Genomic DNA, 12,922 nt, shown 5'->3' with positions numbered 1-12,922 from the left:
AACTAAAAAACACTAAATATGAAAATGGGAAATGGAGGAGGGAGGTAAAGTAAACAAAGGATGGAGTGAGGGGAGAGAGGGTGAGGTAGCAGGAAGTACAGTAAAAGGGGGAGGGACTTAATAGTGAGTTTTTTTACATCTATTATACAGATTGTAGGAAAAACCTGAGCTCCAGGAGAAAACCCTGAGTATGAAAAGGGGAAGGCAGTAAGGGGTGAGGTAGGAGGAAGGAGGTGAGAGGAAAGGGAGGAGGGAAAGGCAGCTACTGACATCCAGCCTCCTCCTTCTCCTCTTTCTCCCCCTTTGTTTCCTTTCTCATCTCCTTCTCTTGCATCTTGCGCAGCATCTTCTGCAAAATGGCGTCCCTTTCATCAGTTGCCCTCCTGCGAGCGAAGAATCCTCTGCTCTTATTCTTCATGTGAAGACAGAGGTCCTCCAGAAGTGTCTTCTCCTCCTCCATCTTCTTCTCCTTAGCCTCCCAGCTCAGTCGCGTCTGAGCGAGGTCCTCCTTCTCCTCCTTCGCCTCCTTCAGTCGAGTCTCCATCAGATGAACCTTGGTCTCCCAGCGCTGGTGTTTCTGGGTCAGGTCTTCTGAGCACTTGTCCTCCTGCTCTCTCATCTGGTCTTTCAGCTGCTTGACATCCATCTCCCAGCTTCTTTTGATCTTGGCCAAATGATTCTTCTGCTTCTCCACCTGTTTGAGCTCAGTCTCCACCTGTTTGAACTCAGTCTCCACCTGTTTGCATTTAGCCTCCACCTGTTTGAACTCAGTCTCCCAGCTCAGGTGTTCTTCGGCCAGGTCTTTGGAGAACTTTCCCTCCTTCTCTCTCATCTGGTCTTTCAGCTGCTTGACATCCGTCTCCCAGCTTTTCTTGTTCTTTGCCAGATCCTCGTTCTCCTTCTCCACCTGTTTCAGTTTGGCCTCCACCTGTTTGAGCTCAGTCTCACAGCTCAGGTTCTTCTTTGCCAGGTCGTCCTTTTCCTGAGACACCTCTTTTAGTTTGGTCTCCATCGGTTGTTGGTCTTCAGAGATCTTTTCTCCCTGCTTTTCCAACTGGAGCACCAGCTTGTGGACTTCCTTCTCCATGGCTTTGATCTTACAGGTCTGGTAAGTGTTGTGCTTCATCACCTGTTTCAGTTTCATCTCCATCTTTTCTTTCTCACTCTCCAAGGTGTGGTTTCTAGCGGCCTGGTAGTTTTTCTCTTCCACTACATACTTCATGCCTTGCTTCTCACTCTCCCAGCCCTGTTGTTTCTCAGCCAGGTCCTTGGTGGACTTGTCCTGGCTCTGAAGGAGTTCTTCCTCTCTTCTCTTCAGCAGGTGTATGGTCACCAGGTTCTCCTGCAGCTGCTGCTTGTGTCGAGCCTCTTTAGTTTCCATCTCCTCCTCCAGAGCGCCGTATCTTTCCTCCCAGACTGTCAAACACTCAAGGAGTTCATCTCCTCTCATCACCAGCAGTTTGACGGTCTCTGCATCAAACTGCAGGAGACTCTCATCGTCCTGGCTGTCGGATGTCTCCTTGTTGCTCTGGTCTGACTTTGTTCTATCCATGGCGCTGTCTGTGGACTTGTGTTGTGCGTAGGAATACAGATCTGCGTGTCGGAGTAATACGTGTTTTGTCTCGAAAACTTTAACGTTTTTTTGCTCTGAACTGAAGAACTGAAGAATGAAGGCACTTCAGAGCTCTCACCTGGTGTCATTTCATCCACATGAAAGGCATCTGTGATGTCATCGATTCTACCCTCAGCTGTGATGTCATCGTTCCTACTCTCAACTGTCATTCCATTAATGTCACATGTGATGTCACACACAACTACAATTCCCAGCATGCTTAGCGGCAGGAAACTACAAATGGAAAACTGATTTCCTAGTTAACATGCAATTGATTTGTACCACTTATGTCTGCAGATTTTAGATATTTAATAATGGATCAATAATTTATTTATTAATGACGCATTAACCATTAGTTACAAACCCTTTATAAAAGCTTATTCAGTAGAAAATGGTGCCGTCTCCTGCTGAAACTGCAGAAACTGTGATCCAGAAATAGGAAATACTGTATGCTAGTTGTGTAGTGGAGTATATTGCAGGTTTTCACTTTAAAACTTTAAAACGCAAGTGCAAAAATAAAATAAATGAAGCCTACAGACATCTGGTATACTTTTCTTCCTTGCAGCAGTATACTGTTTGCACAATGCAGTCCATTATAGACAGAGTCTGACACATTGTGGACAGAACATGTAATTACACAAGAACAGAACTACCTCAAAGCTCACGTGACGTAGAAATACCTTGTACTTTATTTTAAAATTGATCACCACACAACATACATAGAAATAATGCATAACTCCTGTTGCTATTTTACAAGCTGCGTCATGGCAACAACATTACAAGAGTGTTTCCTGTGTCCTACATGCCAGCCGTAGTTTCATTATCACAGTATCATGTGATTCCTCATCACCTGGCCATGTGTCACAGGTACAGTAGTGACTGATGATATTTAAAATATCTTTGATAAAGTAGGCAGCATGTGAAGCTTTTTATTTTTCTACAGAGTTGAGTGTTCTTAGGAAATAGATCATTCAGGTGCGGCATCTATTAGATAGATTTAAATGTAGTAAAAATAGATTTGTTATGTCATTCAGTCGTTCTGATTTCACAATATCTGATATCTTTCATAAAGAGGCATTTTTAGCAAAATAAAAGCATAGCCCTTCATTCCTCGAGGGGATAAAGGAAGTAGAAATGCTCCAGTGATTAGACCGATCCTTTTCCATTTGCAGTTAGTCCCCCCTGGATTTTATTCTGCAGTAAAGGATCATAGCAACAGCCATGGCACATATCTACGGAGAATAAATATATTAGTTAAACACGCACATCAAAGTTAAAAGAAAGGAAATGTGGAATAAATGATGTTGTATAGCTTGTTTTTCAAGTTATAAGAAATGTGTTTGTAATATCTGATCATTAGACGGCGTATTGAGGTCATTGTAAGTTTAAAAAAAATTAATAATATCGGAGAGGGGCCACGTTTTCAAGAATTGTTTTTTTTTTAACAAGAATTATTGAAAAAAAAATGTTTTGTTTGTTTTTCAAAAGAACTTCATTGTCTCACTTTGCAAAGTACATCACCTTGATGTATATAATGCCTGCAGTGGATGATGTAATCAAATTTGCAATCTATGGGGAAACACACTCTCAGAATTGCTATAAGCATCTCGGCTGGAATTCTTATTTTTTCAAAAGTAAACATAATGCTAATTTGGTTTAGGTGATATTTTTAGTTTAATCAGGAACTACAGCACAATGGAAAAATGCACATTTCCATTCTGTCACATCTCCCTACAAACGTGTGTAGCTTTCCCAGTTCGCGATTTGGTTTATTAACAACATTTTCCCTCTTTTTGTTTCATTGTAAAATTTGACAAAGAATTTCTGAAACCTTTCTTGCAAAAGTATGACTTTATGATATAATCACAGACAATATTCAAGTTGTTTTCTTATGTAAATGAGCCGCTTTCCTCTTTTGAAGTTGTATTCTTTACCTACAATGGCCCTCATACGCCATCATAGATACTAGACATGCAAGTAAGTATAGTTAAGAACAATATGACTAATGTATGGCTCTCTCTGGTGCATCTCAGTCTAACTTAAAGCAAAAACTGTCATACCTCCAGAGCTGCGATTCCCAGGGCGACTCCGACAATAACCGATGTGTTTTTGTCAATCAGCTCCTTGATTTTTGGAAAGCAGCCCGTGATCGTCTGAGGAAAATTAATAGTGTATGTAAAAAAAAGGGTGGGATAAAACGTTATAAATTAGAAAAACGGTTTTGGATCATGCACATAGATGTTTTCGTATTTCTTATAAAGCAGGGGTGTCCAAACTTTTTTCACTGAGGGCCACATACAGACAAATATACGAAGGGGTGGGCCACTCACTAGAGGTTCATCGCCTCATAAGTTCAGTTATAAGTTAGAAAAGTCAATCAAATGTAAATTATGTTTGATACTTGAAAATGTTTATTAACACATGAACAACTGTCTATGTTTATTTTATTATGTTGAAAAAATAAACTGTTTTTAAATGCCATTTTCTTAATGTCTTTTATTTTTGTAAAGCACTTTGAATTGCCTTGTGTTGAAAGGTGCTGTATAAATAAACTTGCCTTGCCTAATATATTTTTACATATACATTTTTTAAATTCGTTGTTCTTCTAAAGCAGTGATTCTCAAGTGGGGGTACGCGGACCCCTAGGGGTACGTTGGGGTACTGCAGGTGGTACGTGAGATAAAAAGAAAAAAGGTTAATTAAAAAAATACCAAGCATGATTACAAAAATAGTAATCTTAGTACAATAAGTTAAATAGAAAACACAATTTTACATAAAATATTCCCAGAACCATCAAGGGGGTTCTCATAAACATGTCAAATGTGTGTATTGTATTTGATAGTTTTTGCATAATATATAATTTTGTTCATTGGTTTGTTAAACATTCTTTGAGAAACTTGCTTTTTTTTCATGCATAAAGATGAACATATGCTTAGTTTGTTGTAATTCATGCATGACGGAGTTAATCAATCACACACTGATGGAACATCACTATATTGTAATTATTTAAATAGGCTTTTTCTATCAAAACATGTCGGGGTCAGTCAGGGGGTACTTGGCTGAGAAAATGTTTCAAAGGGGGTACATTACTGAAAAAAGCTAGAGAAGCACTGTCCTAGAGCACGTACCGTGTCACTGTCTGCTACCGTTTGGTTACACGGACCAACACGGCCTGGACAACACTGTGGTGGGAATAGCTGGCCATACTTGTCATAATACGGAGAGCCCACGAAGTCGGAGGAGTTGTAGAATCCACAGCATTGCAACTGATGTGAGCACAAAGAGAGTATACGTTACATAACGCATTGGAGACATGGTGTGGAAAGACATTTAGTTCAGCAGAATTACTCATACCGTGTTCATGGTAGAGTTCCACAGTCCTGTGACGTCAGAATCTTTCCCGTAGTCTTTACGGATGTTCTTAACTGCAGCTTCGCCAAACTTGGTGAACAACTCGTCTGCCTACAATTGAGTGGGGTAAAGTAACCAGGTACATTTACTCAAGTACTATACTTAAGTATTATTGTTAACAGACCTGTACTTTTGGTGCTTCATACTTCTACTCCACTACATTTCAGAGGAACATTAAGTACTTTTTACTCCACTACAGGTATTATACACAGTTAGTTACTTTTCATATAAAAACATGATACGGTACTTTAATGCTTATCAAGTGTCTTCACATTGACAAACTACAACATTAAAATGATATGACATGTTCTGAATTTATTAGTTATTAAAAACAAATGTAAACAATATTATCTTATAATATATGACTCTGAAAAGAGAGAGTACTTTTACATTTGGTGCTTTAAGCTCATAATATTCATGCTAGTACTTTGTATTATTCAGAAATTGTTTATTTTGCGGAATACATACTCCGACCTTTTGTACTTGAAGTATATTTTGATGCTAATCCTTTTGTACATTTACTTAAGTGCAATATTGAACTCAGGACTTTCACTTACAGAAATAGCAACACAGTCTCACGGCATTTCTTGTTATAGTCCCGAAATTAATCTATTGATTCGTGTTCACCAACACGATTTCGCCATTTTTTTTCGTGTCACATAGAACGATTTTAAAAGCAATGTAAATAATAACAAATTAGAAGGAAAAGCAGATGACAAAAAATACAGATTTCAGTATTCTGAGGCTCTGAGCCATTTCTTTTCCTCGCGGACAGCAAAAAAACTCTGACATTATACCATTTAAAATAAAAGGGTTAGGCTTAGGGTAAGATATTGAGTAAGAAAATGTTTTTATGAACCACACAGCTTCTGGTATTCCAAGACCCGACCGGACAAAAAGACGTGGTGCAGGCACGAGACATACTACCAATAGAAATACATTGCTTTTAAAAATCGTTCTGTGTGAGACAATTTTTTTTGCAAAAATCGTGTTGGTGAACACGAATCAATAGATTACATTAATTACGTGACTGTCTATAACACAAACTGCCGTGAGACTGGGTTGTTGGACATACAGATAGTGTTGCATCCAAGGACCAGAAGGAAGTACTTTTTTTGACAATCTTGTTGTTTGATGAGTGAAAAGGTTCCTCCGTTAACTTACCAAGGGTCTGAATACCAAGATCACCACCGCTCCCGCAACCTCCGCTATGAAGACCACCAAGACTATGACGAAAAACTAGGGGAAATAACAGAATAATAGATATTTTGTTGGGATAAGTGGGGACATATTGTATGAATCCATCATTAATCTATACTTTAAGTGTGTTTTCTCCTTTCTCCCACATTTCGATGGTAACAAAGGAATCATGCTTATTACGAGGAATTTTAAAGTATGTTTATTCGCTTTCTTATCAGAAGTGAGAACATGCTAACGGCAGTTAGTTAGCTTAGCATAGCACAGAGACTTGAACAAGAGGAAAACAGCTAGCCTTGTTTGGTCTGAAAAGGAAAACATTCAGCCTACCAGCACCTTTGAATTTCCTTAACTAACACAAAACCTATAATTAGTTTAATCTGAACAAATACTGAAGTGTCTTTATAGCTCGCTGAATGCTAGCACTAGCTCTATTTATACTATATGAAAGAGGTTTCAATCAGCTCATCAAGCTCAGCAAAAAAGGTGTTTATTCCCAAAATGTCAATATATTTATCTAAGCATCTTTAAACAGCATATCAACCTACCAGCAGCAGCATGCACTTGCTCTCTTTGACGGCTCCACAGCAGCCCAGGAAGCCGATGACGAGCAGCAGAGCTCCTATTGCTATCAGCAGGTAGCCCACATTCAGCAACTGACTGAGCTCTGCAGGTGCATTTTCTATCTGACCCAGAAAGCTGAGGACGGAGCCGCTGTCCACCTTCACCCAGATCCCAACGCCCAGGATGGCAGCACCCGCCAACTAAGGGAGTTTATAAGGGATAGGAAGAGACAGGAGCAGAGACATGGGGATTAAATGGGGATTCAAACTATTTCAAATGTTCTGTAAAAGAGAGATTTGAAGAACTGCTCAGATGTTGACAATAACCAGGAGTTTGACCCGTATAAGCAACGAGGCCAATTTGTCTCTGCTACCATTTTTCTTTTTATTAATCTCTCTCAAGTCCAAGAATGTAATGCAGGTGAAAATAGCAGTGAAGGAAGATGTATTTGTGTAGGAAGACTCAGATGTTAGCATTGCAACGGAGGCCAGGGGTCGGCAACCCGCGGCTCTTTAAGCCCTCCGTTCTGGCTCCTTTGAGTTTATAAAAAAAAAAAAGAAGGAAATAAAATTTAAATATTTTGTGCACGGTTGAAAATGTTTCGTATCTTGTATTTTTAGGTGATACTGTGACATAAATAAAAAACAAATCGGTTTTAATTAGGTCAACTAAAAGATGCGTCACATCCTGCTGCGGTCCCGCACCAGCGTCTTCTCTTGCAGGTGAATAACCTGACCCCCGGCTCGATGAGCGAACTATGGATAAATCAAAGAAAATAAAAGTATCGGAGGAACACAGAGGGTTTAATTCTGTGTGGTCAGAGTTATATGCTTTCTCAGCAAACGATGCTGGCATACAGGTATGTTTGATATGTGGAGAGAAGTTCTCAAAGGTGCTGCAGCCTTTACGTATTGGAGGAAAAACACGGAAGAGAAAGACAGCTGACGATCTTCAGTCATAATTCAATCAGTTAACTCTTTTTAGGGTGCAGCTAAAGGTTTTATTTATTTCAAAGTGGGCCCATTTTAATTATATTCATTTTCTTCAAATGTGCAGAGCACTCCCCAAGCGCTGTGTTGATTTATTTTAAAGTAGGGCAGTGTATTTTTTTTATTCTCCTTATAAGAGTTCTTTGTTTCTTATTAAGGTCAATTGAGGTAAACCGTTTTCTATAATGTAATAAATAATAAATGGCAAAAAAACCAGTAGTCTTTGTCTATGATATATCAATATACACAACTTTATAAGCTATCAAATATGTTTTGCGGCTCCAGACAAAAAACAATGGTGGAAAGGGGGGCGAAATGGCTCTCACAAAGGTTGCAGACCCCTGCATTAGGCTGTAAAGAAGGTACATTACGCTCACACATGACAACCGCTAAGCTAAAGGTGGCTAAAGTTAGGTGTGTTGACGTTCAGTAATTAGCCACTTGTTAGCAACCTCAATTTTTATGACACATAAAAGCTTCAGATATTCACCAGTGGGGTATTTACTGACACATTTCATATGTACCACAGACCTTATTTCAGGCATCTAACCAAAAGATACTTTCAAAAACACATTTCCAGGGCTGCCAACATTTGAGTTCAGCTTGGAGTGAGATTTTTTTTTTGGTGAACCGAAAAAAGAAACGTTCATGTGTACAGTGTTACAAATGTATTGAACATACAAACATACAAACTAGGGTTTCCCATTAATGTACCGGGTGCTACAGAGGAATACGCACATACACAGTGTACCCGTGACTCTTACAATGAAGACTCGATAATCAACTCACAGCATATAGGTGTAAGCAGAGGTAAAGGGCTATTTTATAAGTGTGTGTGTGTGTGGGGGGGGGGGTTAAATATTGAAGTTAAATGCATCAAGCTCTCAAAGTGCACCAGGCACTTTTAGAGCAAAATGACTTTATGGATACATCTCTTATGAAACAGAACTGCACACAGATTTTCTTTTTTGATATTTTCTAAATCACTCACCTTTTAAACTGTATTCTTGTTTTACTGTCATATAGTATTTCATAACTGTTCAGGCATTTATTCTCATAAATGGTGACCGAAACGTTTGAGACCCACTTTAGATAACTAACCCTATCTAAACACTCCCTTACCTCACTGAGGTGTAGTTATCTCTCTCAGTCTGACAGGACAGAGCTCCCTTTCCTTGTTTAGAAACAGCTTTCAATATCCGTTAGCGCAGCTAGCTAACCAGATGCTAACAACAACAATGAAAATAGTGAGTCTGGTAGAAATATACTGCATTGATGTGTGTAGTGAGTTTGGTAGTAATAAGCTGTATAGTGATTGAATATTATTGTATTCTTTTTTTTCGGAGTTGCACTTTGCAGACGGTCCCTGAGCACTCGTTTCTTCTCCGGCTGCAGATAGAGACCAATGTGTCCAGCTCGGAGGACGGTGCGTATTTTTTTTTTTTATTATCAAAATGTGATTGTAGTACGTTGTCAACCTTACCACGGTACTTAGGAGACGTCATTTGTGTCTGAATAACGTTTTGTTCATGAGTTATTGATCCGTGAAATCAGAATCTCCCAATATCGTTCCAACTTTACTGAACTAAGCAAGAAGACCTCATTTCTCATTTCGTAGACCGCTCGGTTTGCTGTTCCTTCACTTTATTTTTATCTTTATATACAATTATTTTGGACGAAAACTTAGCGTGAGGAAAGGCAAGTGTGGCGTGAGTGCTTGAGATATGGGCTAATTGCGTGACTCTCACGCTCAATGCGCGAGTGTTGGCGGCCCAACCCTCAAGATAAGGGAAATAACTAATTTCTTGTTTTAGGATTTTTTCCTGCACCACTCTACTGTGGACTGAGTTGTTTAAAATGTTCTTCTACTGACATATTTTGCAATAAAAAGTGAATAACATTTGGACAGGTGCACCAAACAGAGGACGTTTCAAATCATGTTCATACTACAAACCAAATCAGGTGGTGAAATGCATGCCCCCATTGATTCATTTCACAAAGATAAAAATGTTCTCTCTCTATTTGCATATTTTCCTACATCTTTTGCACTGCAACCAACGACCTGTAAGTGAAATGAAAAGTTGCCAGTGTTTACTTTGGATAAGGAAATCATATTTTTGAAGTATTATCAAAACTTACGAAGATAATGCCATTGAAAACCACCATCATGGCTTTGAGGAATCCAAAGCATCCCATTTTAGCGGCTGATTTGTCTACCTATAAGGAGAAAAGAAATAACAAAATCAATGCATTTTTACTCAAAACAGTCAAACAGCATGTCTCCTGGAAGATTTGTATGCAACAATTTAAAGTTTTTTATTATTCAGTTCAATATAATACCATTTTAATCAGATTTTGAACACACAGCACATCACCTAATTTGTTTGCTGCTGTTAGTCATCTCCATGAGTTTCGGACATGATGTCCCGAGTGTCAAAAAGTCATTATGCACCGCCAATTAGGTGACAAATTAACAGATACAATGTGTGGTTTCCTGGAGAGAGCAGGGGAGTGGGAAAACACCTGCCACTTTCCCAACGTGTCACCTTGTTGCCCTTTGTAAGCTAAATAACTTATCTTTGTCAAACACTCAAACGCCTTTCACGTCCACTCTTAAGGACATTTCACAGGGAACTTGGGTGAGGGCTTTGTTTAGTTTAGAGTTAATGGGTGTAGAGAAGTTACGATTGAGGAAGTAAATAAAAGAAAAGACCTTTCATTAAGCCAGTGATATGCAAACTACAACATACTGTATGGAAATGATTAGCTTTTATAAAACTACAAAATCATATATATATATAGACGGTGTTGGAGGAAGTGCTCAGACCCTTTACTTAACCCTTAGATGCACGAGTGACTGGACCCTACACTCTTAAGTGGGTCAAAAAGGACCCGTATTAGAATAATGTGTTTTTATGCCATTTTTGTTAAGAAAAATCACTTGTATAATATTTAGTTTTATATTTTGGTTCACACTAGGAATATTTTATATTGAATTTTTCACTATTTATAATTTTAGACATTTTATTTACATTTTGAAAAAACCCCGAAATCCCATAGAAAATGCATGCGGGTCATTTTTGACCCACTTAAGGAAGCTTGGGGTAGTAATACAAAAACTACAATTTCTTAAATGTATCAAATGTACATTTTAAATGTGAATGGCATGATATCCAAAACGTGTTTTTTGAGGAATAGCTGGAATATGAAATGATAAAAAAATGTAATTACAAAGATACTCTAAGAAAACCACCTCACCGGGTCACAAAATAGTAATACCCACTTATACATCTAAGGTGGGGTAGGTAATTCACTTCACTCAGAAACACTTGTTGTTATATTCCATGGAATGCTCTTAACATCCCGATAGCAATGAATATATTTAATGCTTTGACAATAAATACATAAAAAATGTAATCTGTGGAAGCCGTGGTGCTGTAAAAAGCACGACCAATCATCTGAGCCGGCCCGGCTAAAGTAACTGGATGGCCTACCTGCCTGTCAGCCTTCCATCTGTGCACAAACTTATCTCGTGCCCTCATTGGTCATGTGCGCGTTCGTGTGTGTTGGAGGAGGGGCTCTGTGAGGAAGTCTGAAGGAAGAGGCAGATTTTTTCGGCTGCGTATTTTCAAATTCTAGCGCACTCGAGCTGGTTTCTCCATTCTTACCTACCCTACCTTTAAGAAAACTATAAATACTATGGTCTTAAAATACTCCACTTCAAGTAAAAGTCCTGATTTCAGTGCTAGGACTGTCTTAGGGAAGAAAGCTTTTAGTTGTGCAGCTCCACTAAATTGGAACAGTCTGCAAACATGTTTAAAACTGAGCACTCTGGTTCCCATTTTAAAACTCGGCTGGGTGACATGCTGTTTGATGCTCATGGTACCTGTCACTGTAAATAGAGTTTGTAAACTGTACCCTGTACATTATGTTGTATGTCATCCTTATTTTTGTTCTGTTGTTTTTATGTTACATGTGTAACTAATGTCCTGCAGGTCAGCCTTGAAAAAGAGATCTTTTGATCTCAAGGGGCTTTCACCTGGTTAAATAAAGGCTACAAACAATTTGAAAATTCTAGTTTATATCAGCACAACATCATTTGAAGTATAAAACGTAATTATTGTACAAAAAAACTGCCTTTATGTGTGTATATAAATTGTATTTATATATGTGACATTTATAGACAATGTTGCATCAAGTAGCATTTTGCTGTTGTAGACAAACACCGTTCTGATTGACGTTTTGTAAAATATTTAAGTAATTTGACTCGTTTGTGACTCAGAGAAAAAGTCTACTAGTTGAATTTTTAGAGATGCATTGTATTAAAAGTAGCTACAGCTGTAACGTAAATGAAGTGGAGTAAAATTGCATTATTTCCCTTCTGAATGTAGTGGAGTCGAAGTATAAAGTCCTTCAGAATTATACTAAAGTACAGTATTTGAGTAAATGCACTAAAAGTTAATTCCACCTCTGCCTATAGGATGTAAAATGCACACAAATGCTATTTCTTGTTAAATAAACAAAGACTCCAGTGTGTGTATTTGCATAGAAAACGTAGTGATCCATAGCACCCATCATACTTTATGGCGCTATAACCAATGGGCATTTGCGGTACAAAACAACAGCTCTTTATCTGTTGACACACATAAAGCAAATTCTCTTTGGTGTGTTTGCAAGAGATACAACATGTATCTGACCCCATAAACACACACATGCTATCTCCAAATCTTCTTCTACAACACCCTTTTACAACCCATACTGTTCTAGAGACATTTCAAAAATCGGTGTGTGTGTGTGTGTGTGTGTGGGAAACAGTGCCCTTTGTTTGGGGGGACAACACAGAGAAATTGTAATCCCCGATGACAATGACAGAGCAGAACCCTATTGTTGATATAACAGGCTGTTTTTCGAGGAATTGGGATATCCCTAAAGGCCTCTTTTCACTTATAACATGATATGTACATATTGTACTTCACTCTTGACAGTTATTCTGAACCCTTTCCGTAAATAAACAACCGGGCGATGCAAAAGGAAGTGGCTTGTCAGGTTTTTAAGTTACAGTAAGCTGGTTGTCATCAAGTTAATCATACATTCGAAGATTAGGATGCCTTCAAAATTTAACGAATGGTTGCCTTGACTCCCTAAAACT

The 12,922-nt window shown here is 38.5% G+C and overlaps 2 protein-coding genes across 2 annotated transcripts; both read right to left on the bottom strand.

The window, feature by feature from the left end:
- Nucleotides 1-262: 262 nt before the first annotated feature.
- On the bottom strand, nt 263-1,782 carry LOC307014348 (uncharacterized protein; the record flags this gene model as incomplete). The annotated part of the gene is made up of 3 exons (XM_079642221.1): nt 263-694; nt 737-1,593; nt 1,692-1,782. 3 exons carry the CDS (start codon nt 1,780-1,782, stop codon nt 263-265), a joined length of 1,380 nt encoding a protein of 459 aa, XP_079498347.1.
- Nucleotides 1,783-2,278: 496 nt separating this feature from the next.
- tspan34b (tetraspanin 34b) lies at nt 2,279-10,040 on the bottom strand. The gene is made up of 7 exons (XM_079645088.1): nt 9,913-10,040; nt 6,769-6,984; nt 6,188-6,262; nt 4,967-5,074; nt 4,741-4,878; nt 3,673-3,765; nt 2,279-2,844 (listed from the first exon to the last, which is right to left on the bottom strand). The coding sequence occupies exons 1-7, from the start codon at nt 9,967-9,969 to the stop codon at nt 2,785-2,787; spliced, it is 747 nt and encodes a 248-aa protein (XP_079501214.1). The 5' UTR covers nt 9,970-10,040; the 3' UTR covers nt 2,279-2,784.
- Nucleotides 10,041-12,922: the final 2,882 nt, after the last annotated feature.

Source organism: Notothenia rossii (assembly GCF_949606895.1).
Source record: "Notothenia rossii genome assembly, chromosome: 8".
Lineage (NCBI taxonomy): Eukaryota > Metazoa > Chordata > Actinopteri > Perciformes > Nototheniidae > Notothenia > Notothenia rossii.
This window is presented reverse-complemented; position numbering and strand designations above follow the sequence as displayed.